The 26488-nt window shown below is 38.4% G+C and overlaps 1 protein-coding gene across 1 annotated transcript; it reads right to left on the bottom strand.

Annotated features, from left to right (window-relative positions):
• Positions 1–99: 99 nt before the first annotated feature.
• On the bottom strand, positions 100–18995 carry LOC105209403 (dentin sialophosphoprotein-like). Its single transcript, XM_054233513.1, has 2 exons — positions 17811–18995; positions 100–129 (listed from the first exon to the last, which is right to left on the bottom strand). The coding sequence occupies exons 1-2, from the start codon at positions 18993–18995 to the stop codon at positions 100–102; spliced, it is 1215 nt and encodes a 404-aa protein (XP_054089488.1).
• Positions 18996–26488: the final 7493 nt, after the last annotated feature.

Below are 26488 nucleotides of genomic sequence, written 5' to 3'. Positions count from 1 at the left end.
TATAATTATTTTTACAAGGATCTTTCTTTTATACTTTTTCCGATTCAAAATTTTCACTTAAAATTTGGACTCGCGAGCGAACACGTTAAATGTACGTTCTCATTGACCGGTAATGTATAACTGTGGACACTACAAGCATTTTCAAACTTTTTATAGGTAATATGACTCTTTAGCATTTGTACAATTCTTTTACAACTCCCATAAACGCCCAATAAAATGCCGATGTCTTTTCGAAGTTTTATTGTTGCTGGAGATTTCGCAATTACTTTACCTTATAATCTACATACAAACGAACATATAATTTTACATTAGTAATAGCTTTCGCCTAGCTGTTTTCAAATTGTTGTTGTCATTCCTTTCTTGTGCTCACATATAATCGATTTTAAAACTAATATATTAGTACAGCTACAAAAGATAACACGCTACGAGGCTTCAATGGTATATATCAACACCTCGCAGAGATTATAAAAATCATAAATTTTACATTTACTACTTGTTGACAAGGCATTGGCTATCCCCCAACGATTACCTTACGAACTTAGTCATACACACTTAACTATTTATTACGTTCCCAGAGCGTTCAACTTCCAACATTCAATCTAATGGCCTTATATTTATAGTGAAGAAGCACTGCTTTCTCCCGAAGATTTAGAAACTTCAGAAGATGGTGAATCTACCGAATTTCTAGAACCGCTTCCATCAGATTCACTAGATGATAAATCTTTTTTTGCTTCAGTCATTCCTATAAAACTTTCAGTGCTATTCACAACGGCTAGCCAGTATGTGTAGGACCCGATTGTAGTTGAATATTGTTCATTTTCAGATACTTTCGTAGAACCGTCAGTTTCCTGCTGTGAAATATCGGAATGCGTTACTGTTGATGTTTCTCCAGAGTAGGTGGAAGGGTTAACTGTTGATGCAATATTCGAAGAGGATGTACCAGATAAGATCGTAGTTGAATACTGTTCATTTTCAGATACTTTCGTAGAACCGTCAGTTTCCTGCTGTGAAATATCGGAATGCGTTACTGTTGATGTTTCTCCAGAGTAGGTGGAAGGGTTAACTGTTGATGCAATAATCGAAGAGGATGTACCAGATACGATCGTAGTTGAATATTGTTCATTTTCAGATACTTTCGTAGAACCGTCAGTTTCCTGCTGTGAAATATCGGAATGCGTTACTCTTGATGTTTCTCCAGAGTAGGTGGAAGGGTTAACTGTTGATGCAATATTCGAAGAGGATGTACCAGATACGATCGTAGTTGAATATTGTTCATTTTCAGATACTTTCGTAGAACCGTCAGTTTCCTGCTGTGAAATATCGGAATGCGTTACTGTTGATATTTCTCCAGAGTAGGTGGAGGGGTTAACTGTTGATGCAATATTCGAAGAGGATGTACCAGATACGATCGTAGTTGAATATTGTTCATTTTCAGATACTTTCGTAGAACCGTCAGTTTCCTGCTGTGAAATATCGGAATGCGTTACTGTTGATGTTTCTCCAGAGTAGGTGGAAGGATTAACTGTTGATGCAATATTCGAAGAGGATGTACCAGATACGATCGTAGTTGAATATTGTTCATTTTCAGATACTTTTGTAGAACCGTCAGTTTCCTGCTGTGAAATATCGGAATGCGTTACTGTTGATGTTTCTCCAGAGTAGGTGGAAGGGTTAACTGTTGATGCAATGTTCGAAGAGGATGTACCAGATACGATTGTAGTTGAATATTGTTCATTTTCAGATACTTTCGTAGAACCGTCAGTTTCCTGCTGTGAAATATCGGAATGCGTTACTGTTGATGTTTCTCCAGAGTAGGTGGAAGGGTTAACTGTTGATGCAATGTTCGAAGAGGATGTACCAGATACGATCGTAGTTGAATATTGTTCATTTTCAGATACTTTCGTAGAACCGTCAGTTTCCTGCTGTGAAATATCGGAATGCGTTACCGTTGATATTTCTCCAGAGTAGGTGGAGGGGTTAACTGTTGATGCAATATTCGAAGAGGATGTACCAGATACGATCGTAGTTGAATATTGTTCATTTTCAGATACTTTCGTAGAACCGTCAGTTTCCTGCTGTGAAATATCGGAATGCGTTACTGTTGATGTTTCTCCAGAGTAGGTGGAAGGGCTAACTGTTGATGCAATGTTCGAAGAGGATGTACCAGATACGATCGTAGTTGAATATTGTTCATTTTCAGATACTTTCGTAGAACCGTCAGTTTCCTGCTGTGAAATATCGGAATGCGTTACTGTTGATATTTCTCCAGAGTAGGTGGAGGGGTTAACTGTTGATGCAATATTCGAAGAGGATGTACCAGATACGATCGTAGTTGAATATTGTTCATTTTCAGATACTTTCGTAGAACCGTCAGTTTCCTGCTGTGAAATATCGGAATGCGTTACTGTTGATGTTTCTCCAGAGTAGGTGGAGGGGTTAACTGTTGATGCAATAATCGAAGAGGATGTACCAGATACGATCGTAGTTGAATATTGTTCATTTTCAGATACTTTCGTAGAACCGTCAGTTTCCTGCTGTGAAATATCGGAATGCGTTACTGTTGATGTTTCTCCAGAGTAGGTGGAAGGGTTAACTGTTGATGCAATATTCGAAGAGGATGTACCAGATACGATCGTAGTTGAATATTGTTCATTTTCAGATACTTTCGTAGAACCGTCAGTTTCCTGCTGTGAAATATCGGAATGCGTTACTGTTGATATTTCTATAGAGTAGGTGGAGGGGTTAACTGTTGATGCAATATTCGAAGAGGATGTACCAGATACGATCGTAGTTGAATATTGTTCATTTTCAGATACTTTCGTAGAACCGTCAGTTTCCTGCTGTGAAATATCGGAAAGCGTTACCGTTGATATTTCTCCAGAGTAGGTGGAGGGGTTAACTGTTGATGCAATATTCGAAGAGGATGTACCAGATACGATCGTAGTTGAATGTTGTTCATTTTCAGATACTTTCGTAGAACCGTCAGTTTCCTGCTGTGAAATATCGGAATGCGTTACTGTTGATATTTCTCCAGAGTAGGTGGAGGCGTTAACTGTTGATGCAATATTCGAAGAGGATGTACCAGATACGATCGTAGTTGAATATTGTTCATTTTCAGATACTTTCGTAGAACCGTCAGTTTCCTGCTGTGAAATATCGGAATGCGTTACTGTTGATATTTCTCCAGAGTAGGTGGAGGGGTTAACTGTTGATGCAATATTCGAAGAGGATGTACCAGATACGATCGTAGTTGAATATTGTTCATTTTCAGATACTTTCGTAGAACCGTCAGTTTCCTGCTGTGAAATATCGGAATGCGTTACTGTTGATATTTCTCCAGAGTAGGTGGAGGCGTTAACTGTTGATGCAATATTCGAAGAGGATGTACCAGATACGATCGTAGTTGAATATTGTTCATTTTCAGATACTTTCGTAGAACCGTCAGTTTCCTGCTGTGAAGTATCGGAATGCGTTACTGTTGATATTTCTCCAGAGTAGGTGGAGGGGTTAACTGTTGATGCAATATTCGAAGAGAATGTACCAGATACGATCGTAGTTGAATATTGTTCATTTTCAGATACTTTCGTAGAACCGTCAGTTTCCTGCTGTGAAATATCGGAATGCGTTACTGTTGATATTTCTCCAGAGTAGGTGGAGGGGTTAACTGTTGATGCAATATTCGAAGAGAATGTACCAGATACGATCGTAGTTGAATATTGTTCATTTTCAGATACTTTCGTAGAACCGTCAGTTTCCTGCTGTGAAATATCTGAATGCGTTACTGTTGATATTTCTCCAGAGTAGGTGGAGGGGTTAACTGTTGATGCAATATTCGAAGAGGATGTACCAGATACGATCGTAGTTGAATATTGTTCATTTTCAGATACTTTCGTAGAACCGTCAGTTTCCTGCTGTGAAATATCGGAATGCGTTACTGTTGATATTTCTCCAGAGTAGGTGGAGGGGTTAACTGTTGATGCAATATTCGAAGAGAATGTACCAGATACGATCGTAGTTGAATATTGTTCATTTTCAGATACTTTCGTAGAACCGTCAGTTTCCTGCTGTGAAATATCTGAATGCGTTACTGTTGATATTTCTCCAGAGTAGGTGGAGGGGTTAACTGTTGATGCAATATTCGAAGAGGATGTACCAGATACGATCGTAGTTGAATATTGTTCATTTTCAGATACTTTCGTAGAACCGTCAGTTTCCTGCTGTGAAATATCGGAAAGCGTTACCGTTGATATTTCTCCAGAGTAGGTGGAGGCGTTAACTGTTGATGCAATATTCGAAGAGGATGTACCAGATACGATCGTAGTTGAATATTGTTCATTTTCAGATACTTTCGTAGAACCGTCAGTTTCCTGCTGTGAAGTATCGGAATGCGTTACTGTTGATATTTCTCCAGAGTAGGTGGAGGGGTTAACTGTTGATGCAATATTCGAAGAGAATGTACCAGATACGATCGTAGTTGAATATTGTTCATTTTCAGATACTTTCGTAGAACCGTCAGTTTCCTGCTGTGAAATATCGGAATGCGTTACTGTTGATATTTCTCCAGAGTAGGTGGAGGGGTTAACTGTTGATGCAATATTCGAAGAGAATGTACCAGATACGATCGTAGTTGAATATTGTTCATTTTCAGATACTTTCGTAGAACCGTCAGTTTCCTGCTGTGAAATATCTGAATGCGTTACTGTTGATATTTCTCCAGAGTAGGTGGAGGGGTTAACTGTTGATGCAATATTCGAAGAGGATGTACCAGATACGATCGTAGTTGAATATTGTTCATTTTCAGATACTTTCGTAGAACCGTCAGTTTCCTGCTGTGAAATATCGGAAAGCGTTACCGTTGATATTTCTCCAGAGTAGGTGGAGGCGTTAACTGTTGATGCAATATTCGAAGAGGATGTACCAGATACGATCGTAGTTGAATATTGTTCATTTTCAGATACTTTCGTAGAACCGTCAGTTTCCTGCTGTGAAATATCGGAATGCGTTACTGTTGATATTTCTCCAGAGTAGGTGGAGGGGTTAACTGTTGATGCAATATTCGAAGAGGATGTACCAGATACGATCGTAGTTGAATATTGTTCATTTTCAGATACTTTCGTAGAACCGTCAGTTTCCTGCTGTGAAATATCGGAATGCGTTACTGTTGATATTTCTCCAGAGTAGGTGGAGGGGTTAACTGTTGATGCAATATTCGAAGAGGATGTACCAGATACGATCGTAGTTGAATATTGTTCATTTTCAGATACTTTCGTAGAACCGTCAGTTTCCTGCTGTGAAATATCGGAATGCGTTACTGTTGATATTTCTCCAGAGTAGGTGGAGGGGTTAACTGTTGATGCAATATTCGAAGAGAATGTACCAGATACGATCGTAGTTGAATATTGTTCATTTTCAGATACTTTCGTAGAACCGTCAGTTTCCTGCTGTGAAATATCGGAATGCGTTACTGTTGATATTTCTCCAGAGTAGGTGGAGGGGTTAACTGTTGATGCAATATTCGAAGAGGATGTACCAGATACGATCGTAGTTGAATATTGTTCATTTTCAGATACTTTCGTAGAACCGTCAGTTTCCTGCTGTGAAATATCGGAATGCGTTACTGTTGATATTTCTCCAGAGTAGGTGGAGGGGTTAACTGTTGATGCAATATTCGAAGAGGATGTACCAGATACGATCGTAGTTGAATATTGTTCATTTTCAGATACTTTCGTAGAACCGTCAGTTTCCTGCTGTGAAATATCGGAATGCGTTACTGTTGATATTTCTGCAGAGTAGGTGGAGGGGTTAACTGTTGATGCAATATTCGAAGAGGATGTACCAGATACGATCGTAGTTGAATATTGTTCATTTTCAGATACTTTCGTAGAACCGTCAGTTTCCTGCTGTGAAATATCGGAATGCGTTACTGTTGATATTTCTCCAGAGTAGGTGGAGGGGTTAACTGTTGATGCAATATTCGAAGAGGATGTACCAGATACGATCGTAGTTGAATATTGTTCATTTTCAGATACTTTCGTAGAACCGTCAGTTTCCTGCTGTGAAATATCGGAATGCGTTACTGTTGATATTTCTCCAGAGTAGGTGGAGGGGTTAACTGTTGATGCAATATTCGAAGAGAATGTACCAGATACGATCGTAGTTGAATATTGTTCATTTTCAGATACTTTCGTAGAACCGTCAGTTTCCTGCTGTGAAATATCGGAATGCGTTACTGTTGATATTTCTCCAGAGTAGGTGGAGGGGTTAACTGTTGATGCAATATTCGAAGAGGATGTACCAGATACGATCGTAGTTGAATATTGTTCATTTTCAGATACTTTCGTAGAACCGTCAGTTTCCTGCTGTGAAATATCGGAATGCGTTACTGTTGATATTTCTCCAGAGTAGGTGGAGGGGTTAACTGTTGATGCAATATTCGAAGAGAATGTACCAGATACGATCGTAGTTGAATATTGTTCATTTTCAGATACTTTCGTAGAACCGTCAGTTTCCTGCTGTGAAATATCGGAATGCGTTACTGTTGATATTTCTCCAGAGTAGGTGGAGGGGTTAACTGTTGATGCAATATTCGAAGAGGATGTACCAGATACGATCGTAGTTGAATATTGTTCATTTTCAGATACTTTCGTAGAACCGTCAGTTTCCTGCTGTGAAATATCGGAATGCGTTACTGTTGATATTTCTCCAGAGTAGGTGGAGGGGTTAACTGTTGATGCAATATTCGAAGAGGATGTACCAGATACGATCGTAGTTGAATATTGTTCATTTTCAGATACTTTCGTAGAACCGTCAGTTTCCTGCTGTGAAATATCGGAATGCGTTACTGTTGATATTTCTGCAGAGTAGGTGGAGGGGTTAACTGTTGATGCAATATTCGAAGAGGATGTACCAGATACGATCGTAGTTGAATATTGTTCATTTTCAGATACTTTCGTAGAACCGTCAGTTTCCTGCTGTGAAATATCGGAATGCGTTACTGTTGATGTTTCTCCAGAGTAGGTGGAAGGGTTAACTGTTGATGCAATATTCGAAGAGGATGTACCAGATACGATCGTAGTTGAATATTGTTCATTTTCAGATACTTTCGTAGAACCGTCAGTTTCCTGCTGTGAAATATCGGAATGCGTTACTGTTGATATTTCTCCAGAGTAGGTGGAGGCGTTAACTGTTGATGCAATATTCGAAGAGGATGTACCAGATACGATCGTAGTTGAATATTGTTCATTTTCAGATACTTTCGTAGAACCGTCAGTTTCCTGCTGTGAAATATCGGAATGCGTTACTGTTGATATTTCTCCAGAGTAGGTGGAGGGGTTAACTGTTGATGCAATATTCGAAGAGGATGTACCAGATACGATCGTAGTTGAATATTGTTCATTTTCAGATACTTTCGTAGAACCGTCAGTTTCCTGCTGTGAAATATCGGAATGCGTTACTGTTGATATTTCTCCAGAGTAGGTGGAGGGGTTAACTGTTGATGCAATATTCGAAGAGAATGTACCAGATACGATCGTAGTTGAATATTGTTCATTTTCAGATACTTTCGTGGAACCGTCAGTTTCCTGCTGTGAAATATCGGAATGCGTTACTGTTGATGTTTCTCCAGAGTAGGTGGAGGGGTTAACTGTTGATGCAATAATCGAAGAGGATGTACCAGATACGATCGTAGTTGAATATTGTTCATTTTCAGATACTTTCGTAGAACCGTCAGTTTCCTGCTGTGAAATATCGGAATGCGTTACTCTTGATGTTTCTCCAGAGTAGGTGGAAGGGTTAACTGTTGATGCAATATTCGAAGAGGATGTACCAGATACGATCGCAGTTGAATATTGTTCATTTTCAGATACTTTCGTAGAACCGTCAGTTTCCTGCTGTGAAATATCGGAATGCGTTACTGTTGATATTTCTCCAGAGTAGGTGGAGGGGTTAACTGTTGATGCAATATTCGAAGAGGATGTACCAGATACGATCGTAGTTGAATATTGTTCATTTTCAGATACTTTCCTAGAACCGTCAGTTTCCTGCTGTGAAATATCGGAATGCGTTACCGTTGATATTTCTCCAGAGTAGGTGGAGGGGTTAACTGTTGATGCAATATTCGAAGAGGATGTACCAGATACGATCGTAGTTGAATATTGTTCATTTTCAGATACTTTCGTAGAACCGTCAGTTTCCTGCTGTGAAATATCGGAATGCGTTACTGTTGATGTTTCTCCAGAGTAGGTGGAAGGGTTAACTGTTGATGCAATGTTCGAAGAGGATGTACCAGATACGATCGTAGTTGAATATTGTTCATTTTCAGATACTTTCCTAGAACCGTCAGTTTCCTGCTGTGAAATATCGGAATGCGTTACTGTTGATATTTCTCCAGAGTAGGTGGAGGGGTTAACTGTTGATGCAATATTCGAAGAGGATGTACCAGATACGATCGTAGTTGAATATTGTTCATTTTCAGATACTTTCCTAGAACCGTCAGTTTCCTGCTGTGAAATATCGGAATGCGTTACCGTTGATATTTCTCCAGAGTAGGTGGAGGGGTTAACTGTTGATGCAATATTCGAAGAGGATGTACCAGATACGATCGTAGTTGAATATTGTTCATTTTCAGATACTTTCGTAGAACCGTCAGTTTCCTGCTGTGAAATATCGGAATGCGTTACTGTTGATGTTTCTCCAGAGTAGGTGGAAGGGTTAACTGTTGATGCAATGTTCGAAGAGGATGTACCAGATACGATCGTAGTTGAATATTGTTCATTTTCAGATACTTTCGTAGAACCGTCAGTTTCCTGCTGTGAAATATCGGAATGCGTTACTGTTGATGTTTCTCCAGAGTAGGTGGAAGGGTTAACTGTTGATGCAATGTTCGAAGAGGATGTACCAGATACGATCATAGTTGAATATTGTTCATTTTCAGATACTTTCCTAGAACCGTCAGTTTCCTGCTGTGAAATATCGGAATGCGTTACTGTTGATATTTCTCCAGAGTAGGTGGAGGGGTTAACTGTTGATGCAATATTCGAAGAGGATGTACCAGATACGATCGTAGTTGAATATTGTTCATTTTCAGATACTTTCGTAGAACCGTCAGTTTCCTGCTGTGAAATATCGGAATGCGTTACTGTTGATGTTTCTCCAGAGTAGGTGGAAGGGTTAACTGTTGATGCAATGTTCGAAGAGGATGTACCAGATACGATCGTAGTTGAATATTGTTCATTTTCAGATACTTTCCTAGAACCGTCAGTTTCCTGCTGTGAAATATCGGAATGCGTTACTGTTGATATTTCTCCAGAGTAGGTGGAGGGGTTAACTGTTGATACAATATTCGAAGAGGATGTACCAGATACGATCGTAGTTGAATATTGTTCATTTTCAGATACTTTCGTAGAACCGTCAGTTTCCTGCTGTGAAATATCGGAATGCGTTACTGTTGATGTTTCTCCAGAGTAGGTGGAAGGGTTAACTGTTGATGCAATGTTCGAAGAGGATGTACCAGATACGATCGTAGTTGAATATTGTTCATTTTCAGATACTTTCGTAGAACCGTCAGTTTCCTGCTGTGAAATATCGGAATGCGTTACTGTTGATGTTTCTCCAGAGTAGGTGGAAGGGTTAACTGTTGATGCAATGTTCGAAGAGGATGTACCAGATACGATCGTAGTTGAATATTGTTCATTTTCAGACACTTTCCTAGAACCGTCAGTTTCCTGCTGTGAAATATCGGAATGCGTTACTGTTGATATTTCTCCAGAGTAGGTGGAGGGGTTAACTGTTGATGCAATGTTCGAAGAGGATGTACCAGATACGATCGTAGTTGAATATTGTTCATTTTCAGATACTTTCGTAGAACCGTCAGTTTCCTGCTGTGAAATATCGGAATGCGTTACTGTTGATGTTTCTCCAGAGTAGGTGGAAGGGTTAACTGTTGATGCAATGTTCGAAGAGGATGTACCAGATACGATCGTAGTTGAATATTGTTCATTTTCAGATACTTTCGTAGAACCGTCAGTTTCCTGTTGTGAAATATCGGAATGCGTTACCGTTGATATTTCTCCAGAGTAGGTGGAGGGGTTAACTGTTGATGCAATATTCGAAGAGGATGTACCAGATACGATCGTAGTTGAATATTGTTCATTTTCAGATACTTTCGTAGAACCGTCAGTTTCCTGCTGCGAAATATCGGAATGCGTTACTGTTGATGTTTCTCCAGAGTAGGTGGAAGGGTTAACTGTTGATGCAATATTCGAAGAGGATGTACCAGATACGATCGTAGTTGAATATTGTTCATTTTCAGATACTTTCGTAGAACCGTCAGTTTCCTGCTGTGAAATATCGGAATGCGTTACTGTTGATATTTCTCCAGAGTAGGTGGAGGGGTTAACTGTTGATGCAATATTCGAAGAGGATGTACCAGATACGATCGTAGTTGAATATTGTTCATTTTCAGATACTTTCGTAGAACCGTCAGTTTCCTGCTGCGAAATATCGGAATGCGTTACTGTTGATGTTTCTCCAGAGTAGGTGGAAGGGTTAACTGTTGATGCAATATTCGAAGAGGATGTACCAGATACGATCGTTGTTGAATATTGTTCATTTTCAGATACTTTCGTAGAACCGTCAGTTTCCTGCTGTGAAATATCGGAATGCGTTACTGTTGATATTTCTCCAGAGTAGGTGGAGGGGTTAACTGTTGATGCAATATTCGAAGAGGATGTACCAGATACGATCGTAGTTGAATATTGTTCATTTTCAGATACTTTCGTAGAACCGTCAGTTTCCTGCTGCGAAATATCGGAATGCGTTACTGTTGATGTTTCTCCAGAGTAGGTGGAAGGTTTAACTGTTGATGCAATATTCGAAGAGGATGTACCAGATACGATCGTAGTTGAATATTGTTCATTTTCAGATACTTTCGTAGAACCGTCAGTTTCCTGCTGTGAAATATCGGAATGCGTTACTGTTGATGTTTCTCCAGAGTAGGTGGAAGGGTTAACTGTTGATGCAATATTCGAAGAGGATGTACCAGATACGATCGTAGTTGAATATTGTTCATTTTCAGATACTTTCGTAGAACCGTCAGTTTCCTGCTGTGAAATATCGGAATGCGTTACTGTTGATGTTTCTCCAGAGTAGGTGGAAGGGTTAACTGTTGATGCAATATTCGAAGAGGATGTACCAGATACGATCGTAGTTGAATATTGTTCATTTTCAGATACTTTCGTAGAACCGTCAGTTTCCTGCTGCGAAATATCGGAATGCGTTACTGTTGATGTTTCTCCAGAGTAGGTGGAAGGGTTAACTGTTGATGCAATATTCGAAGAGGATGTACCAGATACGATCGTAGTTGAATATTGTTCATTTTCAGATACTTTCGTAGAACCGTCAGTTTCCTGCTGCGAAATATCGGAATGCGTTACTGTTGATGTTTCTCCAGAGTAGGTGGAAGGGTTAACTGTTGATGCAATATTCGAAGAGGATGTACCAGATACGATCGTAGTTGAATATTGTTCATTTTCAGATACTTTCGCAGAACCGTCAGTTTCCTGCTGTGAAATATCGGAATGCGTTACTGTTGATGTTTCTCCAGAGTAGGTGGAAGGGTTAACTGTTGATGCAATATTCGAAGAGGATGTACCAGATACGATCGTTGTTGAATATTGTTCATTTTCAGATACTTTCGTAGAACCGTCAGTTTCCTGCTGTGAAATATCGGAATGCGTTACTGTTGATATTTCTCCAGAGTAGGTGGAGGGGTTAACTGTTGATGCAATATTCGAAGAGGATGTGCCAGATACGATCGTAGTTGAATATTGTTCATTTTCAGATACTTTCGTAGAACCGTCAGTTTCCTGCTGTGAAATATCGGAATGCGTTACTGTTGATATTTCTCCAGAGTAGGTGGAGGGGTTAACTGTTGATGCAATATTCGAAGAGGATGTACCAAACACGATCGTAGTTGAATATTGTTCATTTTCAGATACTTTCGTAGAACCGTCAGTTTCCTGCTGCGAAATATCGGAATGCGTTACTGTTGATGTTTCTCCAGAGTAGGTGGAAGGGTTAACTGTTGATGCAATATTCGAAGAGGATGTACCAGATACGATCGTAGTTGAATATTGTTCATTTTCAGATACTTTCGTAGAACCGTCAGTTTCCTGCTGTGAAATATCGGAATGCGTTACTGTTGATATTTCTCCAGAGTAGGTGGAGGCGTTAACTGTTGATGCAATATTCGAAGAGGATGTACCAGATACGATCGTAGTTGAATATTGTTCATTTTCAGATACTTTCGTAGAACCGTCAGTTTCCTGCTGTGAAATATCGGAATGCGTTACTGTTGATATTTCTCCAGAGTAGGTGGAGGGGTTAACTGTTGATGCAATATTCGAAGAGGATGTACCAGATACGATCGTAGTTGAATATTGTTCATTTTCAGATACTTTCGTAGAACCGTCAGTTTCCTGCTGTGAAATATCGGAATGCGTTACTGTTGATATTTCTCCAGAGTAGGTGGAGGGGTTAACTGTTGATGCAATATTCGAAGAGAATGTACCAGATACGATCGTAGTTGAATATTGTTCATTTTCAGATACTTTCGTGGAACCGTCAGTTTCCTGCTGTGAAATATCGGAATGCGTTACTGTTGATGTTTCTCCAGAGTAGGTGGAGGGGTTAACTGTTGATGCAATAATCGAAGAGGATGTACCAGATACGATCGTAGTTGAATATTGTTCATTTTCAGATACTTTCGTAGAACCGTCAGTTTCCTGCTGTGAAATATCGGAATGCGTTACTCTTGATGTTTCTCCAGAGTAGGTGGAAGGGTTAACTGTTGATGCAATATTCGAAGAGGATGTACCAGATACGATCGCAGTTGAATATTGTTCATTTTCAGATACTTTCGTAGAACCGTCAGTTTCCTGCTGTGAAATATCGGAATGCGTTACTGTTGATATTTCTCCAGAGTAGGTGGAGGGGTTAACTGTTGATGCAATATTCGAAGAGGATGTACCAGATACGATCGTAGTTGAATATTGTTCATTTTCAGATACTTTCCTAGAACCGTCAGTTTCCTGCTGTGAAATATCGGAATGCGTTACCGTTGATATTTCTCCAGAGTAGGTGGAGGGGTTAACTGTTGATGCAATATTCGAAGAGGATGTACCAGATACGATCGTAGTTGAATATTGTTCATTTTCAGATACTTTCGTAGAACCGTCAGTTTCCTGCTGTGAAATATCGGAATGCGTTACTGTTGATGTTTCTCCAGAGTAGGTGGAAGGGTTAACTGTTGATGCAATGTTCGAAGAGGATGTACCAGATACGATCGTAGTTGAATATTGTTCATTTTCAGATACTTTCCTAGAACCGTCAGTTTCCTGCTGTGAAATATCGGAATGCGTTACTGTTGATATTTCTCCAGAGTAGGTGGAGGGGTTAACTGTTGATACAATATTCGAAGAGGATGTACCAGATACGATCGTAGTTGAATATTGTTCATTTTCAGATACTTTCGTAGAACCGTCAGTTTCCTGCTGTGAAATATCGGAATGCGTTACTGTTGATGTTTCTCCAGAGTAGGTGGAAGGGTTAACTGTTGATGCAATGTTCGAAGAGGATGTACCAGATACGATCGTAGTTGAATATTGTTCATTTTCAGATACTTTCGTAGAACCGTCAGTTTCCTGCTGTGAAATATCGGAATGCGTTACTGTTGATGTTTCTCCAGAGTAGGTGGAAGGGTTAACTGTTGATGCAATGTTCGAAGAGGATGTACCAGATACGATCGTAGTTGAATATTGTTCATTTTCAGACACTTTCCTAGAACCGTCAGTTTCCTGCTGTGAAATATCGGAATGCGTTACTGTTGATATTTCTCCAGAGTAGGTGGAGGGGTTAACTGTTGATGCAATATTCGAAGAGGATGTACCAGATACGATCGTAGTTGAATATTGTTCATTTTGAGATACTTTCGTAGAACCGTCAGTTTCCTGCTGTGAAATATCGGAATGCGTTACTGTTGATGTTTCTCCAGAGTAGGTGGAAGGGTTAACTGTTGATGCAATGTTCGAAGAGGATGTACCAGATACGATCGTAGTTGAATATTGTTCATTTTCAGATACTTTCGTAGAACCGTCAGTTTCCTGCTGTGAAATATCGGAATGCGTTACTGTTGATGTTTCTCCAGAGTAGGTGGAAGGGTTAACTGTTGATGCAATGTTCGAAGAGGATGTACCAGATACGATCGTAGTTGAATATTGTTCATTTTCAGATACTTTCGTAGAACCGTCAGTTTCCTGTTGTGAAATATCGGAATGCGTTACCGTTGATATTTCTCCAGAGTAGGTGGAGGGGTTAACTGTTGATGCAATATTCGAAGAGGATGTACCAGATACGATCGTAGTTGAATATTGTTCATTTTCAGATACTTTCGTAGAACCGTCAGTTTCCTGCTGCGAAATATCGGAATGCGTTACTGTTGATGTTTCTCCAGAGTAGGTGGAAGGGTTAACTGTTGATGCAATATTCGAAGAGGATGTACCAGATACGATCGTAGTTGAATATTGTTCATTTTCAGATACTTTCGTAGAACCGTCAGTTTCCTGCTGTGAAATATCGGAATGCGTTACTGTTGATATTTCTCCAGAGTAGGTGGAGGGGTTAACTGTTGATGCAATATTCGAAGAGGATGTACCAGATACGATCGTAGTTGAATATTGTTCATTTTCAGATACTTTCGTAGAACCGTCAGTTTCCTGCTGCGAAATATCGGAATGCGTTACTGTTGATGTTTCTCCAGAGTAGGTGGAAGGGTTAACTGTTGATGCAATATTCGAAGAGGATGTACCAGATACGATCGTAGTTGAATATTGTTCATTTTCAGATACTTTCGTAGAACCGTCAGTTTCCTGCTGTGAAATATCGGAATGCGTTACTGTTGATGTTTCTCCAGAGTAGGTGGAAGGGTTAACTGTTGATGCAATATTCGAAGAGGATGTACCAGATACGATCGTAGTTGAATATTGTTCATTTTCAGATACTTTCGTAGAACCGTCAGTTTCCTGCTGTGAAATATCGGAATGCGTTACTGTTGATGTTTCTCCAGAGTAGGTGGAAGGGTTAACTGTTGATGCAATGTTCGAAGAGGATGTACCAGATACGATCGTAGTTGAATATTGTTCATTTTCAGATACTTTCGTAGAACCGTCAGTTTCCTGCTGTGAAATATCGGAATGCGTTACTGTTGATGTTTCTCCAGAGTAGGTGGAAGGGTTAACTGTTGATGCAATGTTCGAAGAGGATGTACCAGATACGATCGTAGTTGAATATTGTTCATTTTCAGATACTTTCGTAGAACCGTCAGTTTCCTGCTGTGAAATATCGGAATGCGTTACTGTTGATGTTTCTCCAGAGTAGGTGGAAGGGTTAACTGTTGATGCAATGTTCGAAGAGGATGTACCAGATACGATCGTAGTTGAATATTGTTCATTTTCAGATACTTTCGTAGAACCGTCAGTTTCCTGCTGTGAAATATCGGAATGCGTTACTGTTGATGTTTCTCCAGAGTAGGTGGAAGGGTTAACTGTTGATGCAATGTTCGAAGAGGATGTACCAGATACGATCGTAGTTGAATATTGTTCATTTTCAGATACTTTCGTAGAACCGTCAGTTTCCTGCTGTGAAATATCGGAATGCGTTACTGTTGATGTTTCTCCAGAGTAGGTGGAAGGGTTAACTGTTGATGCAATGTTCGAAGAGGATGTACCAGATACGATCGTAGTTGAATATTGTTCATTTTCAGATACTTTCGTAGAACCGTCAGTTTCCTGCTGTGAAATATCGGAATGCGTTACTGTTGATGTTTCTCCAGAGTAGGTGGAAGGGTTAACTGTTGATGCAATATTCGAAGAGGATGTACCAGATACGATCGTAGTTGAATATTGTTCATTTTCAGATACTTTCGTAGAACCGTCAGTTTCCTGCTGTGAAATATCGGAATGCGTTACTGTTGATGTTTCTCCAGAGTAGGTGGAAGGGTTAACTGTTGATGCAATGTTCGAAGAGGATGTACCAGATACGATCGTAGTTGAATATTGTTCATTTTCAGATACTTTCGTAGAACCGTCAGTTTCCTGCTGTGAAATATCGGAATGCGTTACTGTTGATGTTTCTCCAGAGTAGGTGGAAGGGTTAACTGTTGATGCAATGTTCGAAGAGGATGTACCAGATACGATCGTAGTTGAATATTGTTCATTTTCAGATACTTTCGTAGAACCGTCAGTTTCCTGTTGTGAAATATCGGAATGCGTTACCGTTGATATTTCTCCAGAGTAGGTGGAGGGGTTAACTGTTGATGCAATATTCGAAGAGGATGTACCAGATACGATCGTAGTTGAATATTGTTCATTTTCAGATACTTTCGTAGAACCGTCAGTTTCCTGCTGCGAAATATCGGAATGCGTTACTGTTGATGTTTCTCCAGAGTAGGTGGAAGGGTTAACTGTTGATGCAATATTCGAAGAGGATGTACCAGATACGATCGTAGTTGAATATTGTTCATTTTCAGATACTTTCGTAGAACCGTCAGTTTCCTGCTGTGAAATATCGGAATGCGTTACTGTTGATATTTCTCCAGAGTAGGTGGAGGGGTTAACTGTTGATGCAATATTCGAAGAGGATGTACCAGATACGATCGTAGTTGAATATTGTTCATTTTCAGATACTTTCGTAGAACCGTCAGTTTCCTGCTGCGAAATATCGGAATGCGTTACTGTTGATGTTTCTCCAGAGTAGGTGGAAGGGTTAACTGTTGATGCAATATTCGAAGAGGATGTACCAGATACGATCGTAGTTGAATATTGTTCATTTTCAGATACTTTCGTAGAACCGTCAGTTTCCTGCTGTGAAATATCGGAATGCGTTACTGTTGATGTTTCTCCAGAGTAGGTGGAAGGGTTAACTGTTGATGCAATATTCGAAGAGGATGTACCAGATACGATCGTAGTTGAATATTGTTCATTTTCAGATACTTTCGTAGAACCGTCAGTTTCCTGCTGCGAAATATCGGAATGCGTTACTGTTGATGTTTCTCCAGAGTAGGTGGAAGGGTTAACTGTTGATGCAATATTCGAAGAGGATGTACCAGATACGATCGTAGTTGAATATTGTTCATTTTCAGATACTTTCGTAGAACCGTCAGTTTCCTGCTGCGAAATATCGGAATGCGTTACTGTTGATGTTTCTCCAGAGTAGGTGGAAGGGTTAACTGTTGATGCAATATTCGAAGAGGATGTACCAGATACGATCGTAGTTGAATATTGTTCATTTTCAGATACTTTCGCAGAACCGTCAGTTTCCTGCTGTGAAATATCGGAATGCGTTACTGTTGATGTTTCTCCAGAGTAGGTGGAAGGGTTAACTGTTGATGCAATATTCGAAGAGGATGTACCAGATACGATCGTAGTTGAATATTGTTCATTTTCAGATACTTTCGTAGAACCGTCAGTTTCCTGCTGTGAAATATCGGAATGCGTTACTGTTGATATTTCACCAGAGTAGGTGGAGGGGTTAACTGTTGATGCAATATTTGAAGAGGATGTACCAGATACGATCGTAGTTGAATATTTTTCATTTTCAGATACTTTCGTAGAACTGTCAGTTTCCTGCTGTAAAATATCGGAATGCGTTACTGTTGATGTTTCTCCAGAGTAGGTGGAAGGGTTAACTGTTGATGCAATATTCGTAGAGGATGTACCAGATACGATCGTAGTTGAATATTGTTCATTTTCAGATACTTTCGTAGAACTATCTGTGGTTTGTTGAGGTACATGTTGCGAACTTCTATAAGCTATGGACGTTGTTTTCATATTTGCGTCAGGTAATGTTGAAGGTTTTTTTGTTGGCTCGTTACTTCCAATTGAAATAACTGTGGTGGCATTTGTGATATATGGTTTTTCTGTAGATAGTTGAGTCGTGGACTTTTGTGGAGAATCAATTGATTCTGTAGTTTGGCTGTAGTTCGTTTCCTTAGAAAATTTGGTAGTTCCTTTGCTGGAACTTTTATATGTATCAGTTTCTGAGGAAGATGGTGTTTCTCCCGACTCTTTGGTTTCACTTGATTTTTCTGATTCTGACGAATCATCAGTTTTGGACTCTGAAGAATCAGTTTCTGAGGAAGATGGCGTTTCGCCCGACTCTTTGGTTGCACTTGACTTCTCTGATTCTGACGAATCGTCAGTTTTGGCCTCTGAAGATTCGGAACTATCCGACTTAGAAATTTGCCATGATCCAGACCTTGAAGATTCATTAGTTTCCCATTTTGAATATTCGTTTGTGTCAGATCCTGACAATTCATTTGTTTCGGACTTTGAAGAGGCCCAGCTTTTAGACTCTGAAGAGTCGGAACTTTCAGACTGAGAAATTTGCCATGACCCAGACCGTGAAGATTCATTAGTTTCCGATTTTGAATATTCGTCAGTTTCATCTGTTTCGGACTTGGAAGACTCCCAAGTTTCAGACTCTGAAGAGTCGGAAGATTCATTAGTTTCCAATTTTGAAAATTCCTCTGTTTCATCTGTTTCGGTCTTTGAAGTCTCCCAAGTTTCAGACTCTGAAGAGTCGGAAGTTTCAGACTTAGAAAGTTCGCAGGATCCAGACTTTGAAGATTCGTTAGTTTCCAACTCCTCCCAGCATTCATCCAGCTCAGATTCTGAAATGACATCGGTCTTAGGTTTTGAAGACTCCCAGGTTTCAGTCTCTGAATATTCCGAAGTTTTAGACATTGACTTTGAAGAAATATTAGTTTCCGACTCTGAAGATTCGTCAGTTTCAGATTCTGAAATTTCATGTGTTTTGGACTTTGAAGCCTCTGAAGATTCGAAACTTTCAGACTCTAAATATTCATCAGAAGATTCAGTCTCGCTTGTTTCAACACTCGGTGCGCTCTTGTCGTTGTCCGAAACCGAAGCATCATTGTACATATCACGTGAATCCGATTTGCTCCCTGTTTCACTATATTCTTCGAATGATGGGGAGAAATCGTTTCCACTGGAATCTTCCGAACTGTATGAAGCACTTCTGCGTTTTCGTGCGCCGTTTAAATCATCGTTTACGATAAATTTTTTGCAATATTCCCGCCTTAATCGAGATTTTAAAGTTTGTCCGATTATAGTGGTTGCAAATTTATCACATTCCGCTTTCTTACAGAACTCGAATTCTTTTTGGATTTGGATCTTTTGTAATGAGAACACTTTAGTTGCGATTTCTTCACAATACAAATCACTCTCACTACAACTTCTAACTTCATTTTCTAGCGAACTTTGCGCGTCCTTAAATTTCCGTTTAAAATGCGAATAGCATATATTTTCCTTTCCCAGAGCTGAAGGCTTTTCACACTTAATGCAAAACGGTGTTATTAGACAAATCGAAAGGATGAGTATTTTAGATACACACATTTTCACTTTCACATTAGGAATTCTATTCTCGGAAGTATTTTAAGCCGCGTTACCCAGTGGCTGCTGGAAATTCCACTGTTACTGTAATTGACCGACATTTCCTTCCCTTTTTATATTCTTTTGAGGTGATGACTTGAGACATTAAAACTAATATTTTAACCATTTCAATGACTCTTTCTGGCACTTTTTAATGAAAAAGTGACAGTTCTGAATAGTAAATCAAGTTTCGAATATTAAAATAATTAAGATTTCCTTAAAAACTTTGTTTGCTGATTACGAATAAGGTAACCATAGTTCAAACGAAACGAAAGTATAAATATTGCTCATTAGTCTTTATTGGTGTGTTAAGGTTATCAAGAGGATCCGGAATTACCTAATCCAACTCTGAATAAAAAAGAAATTGCCATTCCAATACAAAAGTCCAACTTGCGATGGACGACCGGCGGACTACAGGCTACCAGTCTTCTGCAGAGTACGGAATTATTGAGTGAGTTTAAGCCTGTATGGTCTATACTAAATCATCTCTCACGGAATCAAGGCAACTACCCCAAACAAGCGTTTGGATTACCCACTTTCAACTTGTCTACTTTACGGAATGGTTTTCCTCCAGAACCTATATGATCCGAGACCATTGGTCTTATATGAAAACATTTCCAATCTCTCCACATGAGTGATGCGTCTATATATCGTCGAGTTTATACGCTACACTTATGGCTTATCTTAAACGTCACACTTTTTAGTATTTACGAAGTTAAAACCCTCAGCATTCAATTAGAGTTTTGAACAATGTCGCTAAATTGCCAGTTTAGAAGATTATCAATTACGTGACATATTTGAATACAAATAATAATGAAAATTATTTTCTTTCTCATTCAAAATTTCAACATTGTTTACAAGTTCTGGTATCTAAAAAATCACGTGCCAGTTTATATACATGTATGTTTGTATGTAATTTGTCGGAAATAAGTGTTATGTTATCTCATTACTTTAACGGCATACTATTCGACTGCTATCTGCTACCCATAATTCTTTGAACATTATTATCGGCATACATATATTCATACACATATAGTCCATATTGACTTGAGTAAATATTTGTTGTAGAAATATTGGATGTCATTTTACAATCCAATGTTAAATATTTACGAGTAAACAATTATACGTGCTCAGCAAATAATCAATTGAACAATATGTGATATTTATTTAGGAATTAACGTTAAATACTGGAAGACAATGGTGGTTAGTTATAGGATAGATGTCATAAATATTTGAGTGAAATTAGAGAGACAATGTGACAATAAATTATAATTCTTCGTACTCTCTTAAAGAGAGAAATTCCAAGAAATATTTCTACACGAAGTTATAAAGTTATTGAAATGACCTTGAGAATATACATATTTTCTTCGAGTGAAAAGAAATGTAGTGACCTTGAAAAGTTCTCTCTACACGAAAAGTGTTCGCATACATTTGTTTATATTTTTAGAGGTCTTCAGTAAACTATATTATACCTAGGAAAAAACAAAAATCCAATTCTAGTCCTTAACTAACTTTTCGTTCTAATTCCATCAACTAATTTTACAATGGCCGCATTTCTAATAAGTGATTGTTAACACTTCAAATCACGTGTTGTGCAATACTTGGCACTCATTTAAATCAAAAATAAAAATAATTATAAATTTTCTGGCGTCTAACTCTATAAGAATAGCCATACTGCCTCAAGCGAATAGAAGCGATATGTCGCTCTGTAAACCCCATAGTATCGGTGTGCTATAATCTAATCACCATATTGATAATAAGCTAGTTGAAATGAAAAGCTAATAATAGCAGTGACAAAAATGCTTGAACAATAAATAAAAAGCAAATCTGCGGAAGTAAAAATCCAAAGGTCTATAATTAGTGCATATTAAAATGTCTTTCAGAAGAATAACAGGAAGTCGGTTATCGTTGAAGTGGCTGGGTTTTTATTTTTCCCCGTAATAACTGTTATAAATATATTGTATACACACTCGAATATAAATTCTATGGGGTTAATTGAGTTATGATTCTTAGAAAAGCAAATGTAGACAATATTTCCCTTATCAGTTAGCTGCTTCATATGAATTTAAATAAATGTTTTATAAATAAGAGTCGAAAATATTTTGCGTTTAATACTATGTTTAATTTGAGATAGCTTCTATCCATCACTAACGTATCTTTTTTAATATTTTGTTTACAATTTATTTCGTAATTAGACAACTTAAGGTTAACACGTGCGAGAAGATTATTGTTATGATCACGATAAGTGCTCCATGACGTCAATATCGTATTTATGGCCCAATTTTATGCATATATTGGCTATTCTCAAAAGTCACTGCAAATGATTTATAACTTTTACTTCGGAGCAACGACTACAACCAAAATTCAATTTGGAACATATTTCGAAAACCACAAATCTTTCCAAGGGACTTTTAAATCTCATATTTTTGTTATTTTTTTATTCAATGTTAAACACTATTTATTAAAACGAGTATAAGAAAAAATGTATTTAAAGTTTATGGAAAACTGAGAAAATAGCCTGGACAGATTTCTTCATGTAAATAAGAACTCATTTCAATAACGCAACTCCAACAACCATAAAGCATTTAAGACATCTCATACTATATCCACAGAGATCGGAAAAATTTAATTTTCTACTACATTGAAAGCATTGCACAGCTCTAAACCAAAATTTAAGTTACACCCTATATATTTCTGCAAATAGCGATTAGTAGTTAGAAAGACGTCATTGAAGTTCGTTGCAATTGTGAAATTTAAATCCTTCAAAGCAATTGCTTGGCTATAAATTATTTTTACTGCACATAATAAATGGGGGATTTTTTCTTGAATGGTAGAAAAGTGTATATGAGTAAACCAACGTATAAGTTGGCGAATTTACTACTTTCACATGCTATATAATGCCAATTTGAAAATATAAAAAGTTCATTAACTATGATAACTCATAAATTTCACTTATTGTATGAGGCTCAATGTATAATCTAATAGCTGTAAGGTTTGGTCTTTACCTCCCTCTTTATCATGATCAAAGTATATTTTTTTTACGCTAAGTATGGAAAATAGTACGTGCCGTTTCTCTCCTATACATCAGTTAAAGATTATGTGAGTCTAAACAATGTTTACAACTCATTGCTAATAGCCTTTTCGCACATGAGCTAATTGATCGCTGATTTAGATCGATTTACCATACAAAATAAAAAATCTGTAAATAGCAGCAAAAATACGTGACGGTAGATATCGCTGCTGGAAATAATGGTTGTGGGTATTGAGAAAATAGCAATCAGCTGTTGAAACTTACCAACATCTTATGAAAAGCAAAAACAAAAATGTATAACAGCTAATCGATTATACAGTAATCGGCAGTGCGAATGGCAAAAAGTGGTACTCATTTAAACTTTGAATTGATCAGTTAATTTGGCTGCATATTTTTTATTGAATTTTAATCGACTTAATTATCAAATGCAACTCTGCGACAAAGTCGTACGAAATACGTCTTTTGTGTGCGATTGCCTGAATTTTTTGATAAAAAAGATACGGTAGATGTCGCTGCTAATAATATTAATCAGATGATGAAACTTACCAACTTCTTATGAAAAGCAAAAACAAAAATGTACAACAGATAATCGATTATCAAGTAGGCGGCAGTGCGAAGGGCAAAAACTGAATGTTAGTTACTCAATAGAAACATTAATTGATCAATTAATTTGGTTGCACTAAAGGGCTATAAGGGACTTGAGAATCTCTGTTTCTAATCTGATAATTTTCTTCGGACAGCGCATGACGGACTGATAAACGACACGATGGCATAAACTTACGTTAATTTTAAACAACATTAGGATGATTTCTGGCCTTCTAGTTTTATATTAAGCATGTAGATCTGTTGTGATAGAAATTTGTGTATACTTAGTGCTTCTCGATTTTAACAAATAACTAAATTAAGTATTCAGGTCTGCTTAATCAGAATTAGAACTGACAGAATTTTGACACTTGAGTTAGTTAAATAAATTGTTGTACAAAATTGTTTAATGTCATTAAAAGTGAAAAGCATAAGTACCCCAAATCGAATAATTATTCAATGAGTTGAGTACATTAAGAGAGCATACCTTGTATATAGAATTCAACTAAAATGCCTTATCAATATGCTTGTCAATGGCCAATTAGTTCTAAGTATTTTAGCAATTACGCCCATATCTATCGCTTTATCGTCTGCATGCAATGAAGTGACTCAGAAAAGTCTCAAATGCTCATACTTGTTTAAGCACTAGTATGAACAATAATATTATTATGACCTTCGGTACTCCACTTGCCTTCACTAAAATGCGAGATAAGAGTCATAATATTTACAAAATTCGTATGCAGTCCGATAAGGTCCGTGCTCTTATTTCTTAACGCTATCAGAAAACAGTCTGCGCACGCTGTTTACGTGCGAATGAACTTTTTCTAATAATTATGATGCGATATCGGACAAATTATTTTGATACTTTCGCAACATACATATGGAAGTGAAGGTATTGACTTTTGGATATTTGTTTATATTATTGTATCTTATTGTTGAGAGCAATTGTTTTCGTTATGTTTTTTTTGTTTGTTCGAGCAATGATGAAATTTAGTTTCTTACAATATAGAACTCTAAATATTTCGTCCAAAGGTGAGAGAACTTGCTCTTTACTTGCAATACCTTCCATATACGTATTATAACGTTCCCTTCACTCCGTCTAGTTTTACTCAATATTAAAAGGTCATCTTATGATAAATATTTCTAGAGATAGATGCTTTTACTATTGTGTACTTTTGTATCAAAATCGTGTGAATACAATCGGTTTCCATATATTTACCTTTTTTTCGTCTGTTAGATTTAAGATATTCGAATTAAATGAGCTGAAAATTTTAGATATAGTTTTTGTTGGTATTAAAATCGTATGAACCTGGTTAATATCCGCTAACGCGCATATGATGATTTCCGTCTATCCGATTGATTTTATATATCTGCCAGTAACCTTATCACGGTTCATGAGCGATAAGCTCTCCAAAATACCTAAGTATAAACACACGAAAAATAAACGCAATCGGTCAAATTCTATACAATCGGCCATGCAGTTTTAATTATAATGTTTGGAGAGTTTTAAAAATATTTTTTGTACCCAAAATTCTTAACTCTTCTTCTTACTTATTTTGATAATATTGTTAAAATCTTACTTTGTATTATATCAAAGACATTAAGTAATTTGTAACCGATAATTTCAGGCATTACTATCAGCAGAATTGCTGCCTGTCATTTGCTGCATTCGTCTTGCCTCTATCTCATCTTCATTTGTAACCATTTTCCTTTATAGAAGCGGCTGCTGTCACTGTCGCCTCGCAATCCTTTGCCTTTCGCCGACTGCCGGCATAAATGCAGAAAATTTTATTTAGTTTATAATTGACTTGATAAATATTTGATGATGTTGTGATGATGTCATTCAGTGTCACTCAAGGAGCCAACTCCACAGCGCTTGCATAGTAATTTCAAACAAGCGGCGCGCTGACACACAAACAAGCAAACGAGTAAAGAAGCCAGTCAACCAGCCAGCTAACCAGCATATCCAGTGACGCGCAAGTAACGCGCGTACACATTTTATTAAATGTACAAATTTACACTACATTTTGCATACTTAAAAGCGCTGCTTGCAGTCAAGCCGCTGACTGCTGCGCCGCCGCGCCGTACCGCTTGTTGGAAATGCGCGCGCTGCCACGGCGGCACACGCTTCAGTCATATCTTTGCCTCATTTGCATATCTTAATTACATTTTTGTTGGTTTGTTTGTGTTTGCTGGTTGGATGTTGGGTTGACTCGAGTGTCGGTTTGTGCCCCGCGCTTTCCGCTGCACACTCGCTGCTGCATCTCATTAACCAGCAGCCGCGCATTCCCGCCGCAATGACCCGCCGCGTCGGTTAACTGTCTTCTTAAGTTTAGTTCTTTTCTATGTTTTAATATTTTTCTTCGCTTCGCGCTTTCTTTTGCGCCGCTCTGCAACAACTTCCCTTCAGGCGTTTACTCATTCATATCACAACAGTAAATGGCTGCCCACGCGCCTGCAATGTTGCCACAGTCTGTTGCAACAGCTAACACTGCATAAGTTATTGGCTTCATTTACCGCTTCAACGCTGCATTTATGCCGTGAATATTGCAAGTTGCTGTAGCAGTGCACTGCTTGGTCGATTGGCATGCGCCCGCCAGCAAAATGTGGCAAACTGCGGCGGCGTGTGCACGTGCCCCGTTGCCACCTAACAAACAAAGTGTCGCCATAACCACAACCGCCAATTTAACAAGTGCTCTAGAGTTGGTGTGTGTGTGTGTGTGTTGTGGCAGAAAGGTTATATGTTGGTTGGCAGAAGCGAAGCGCGCATAACGGAATTGGCATTATAAAGTGCAAAATAAACAAAAAGAGAGTAACGGGAAGAGCACGTAGTATCGCAACAATATGAGGTAATTTGAAGTGCCACGTGGTGATCGGTATCTACAGGTTGTTGCAGGTAGTAAATTCGAAATTTGTTTTTTATTTCTTTTACTGTTAAAGAGTTTATTGTAAAGGGAAAGAACTGCTTTCGAGAAAATTAAGAATGACGTTCAATACCAGGCTACTCTTTTAAAATTACGGCTGCAACAATCGTTAAGAGTTCACTACAATTGTTCAAATACTAACAGAATTTCATGGGCTGACATGGGCTTTTATTCCTTCAAGAAACGTTTTGGGCGGGATGGAGTCGCTGGAGGAGAGGCGCGGTGAGCTTATTCACGGATAGGTTAGAGGCGGCGGGAAAGGTTGGTGGGGGAGTTTACTGTCAGGAACTCCGCATCAATCTTAGTTTCAGGCTTCCCGATTACTGCAGCGTTTTTCAAGCGGAAGCAGCGATATATTGCTTCGAAGCGCACCAACCTTTAGGGAGGTGGGAGGTGACGATCCTCTCGGATAGTAGAACGGCGATACTAGCCCTGTGTTCACTGAC

The sequence above is a fragment of the Zeugodacus cucurbitae genome, chromosome 6, assembly GCF_028554725.1.
Source record: "Zeugodacus cucurbitae isolate PBARC_wt_2022May chromosome 6, idZeuCucr1.2, whole genome shotgun sequence".
NCBI classification, from domain to species: Eukaryota; Metazoa; Arthropoda; class Insecta; order Diptera; family Tephritidae; genus Zeugodacus; species Zeugodacus cucurbitae.
This window is presented reverse-complemented; position numbering and strand designations above follow the sequence as displayed.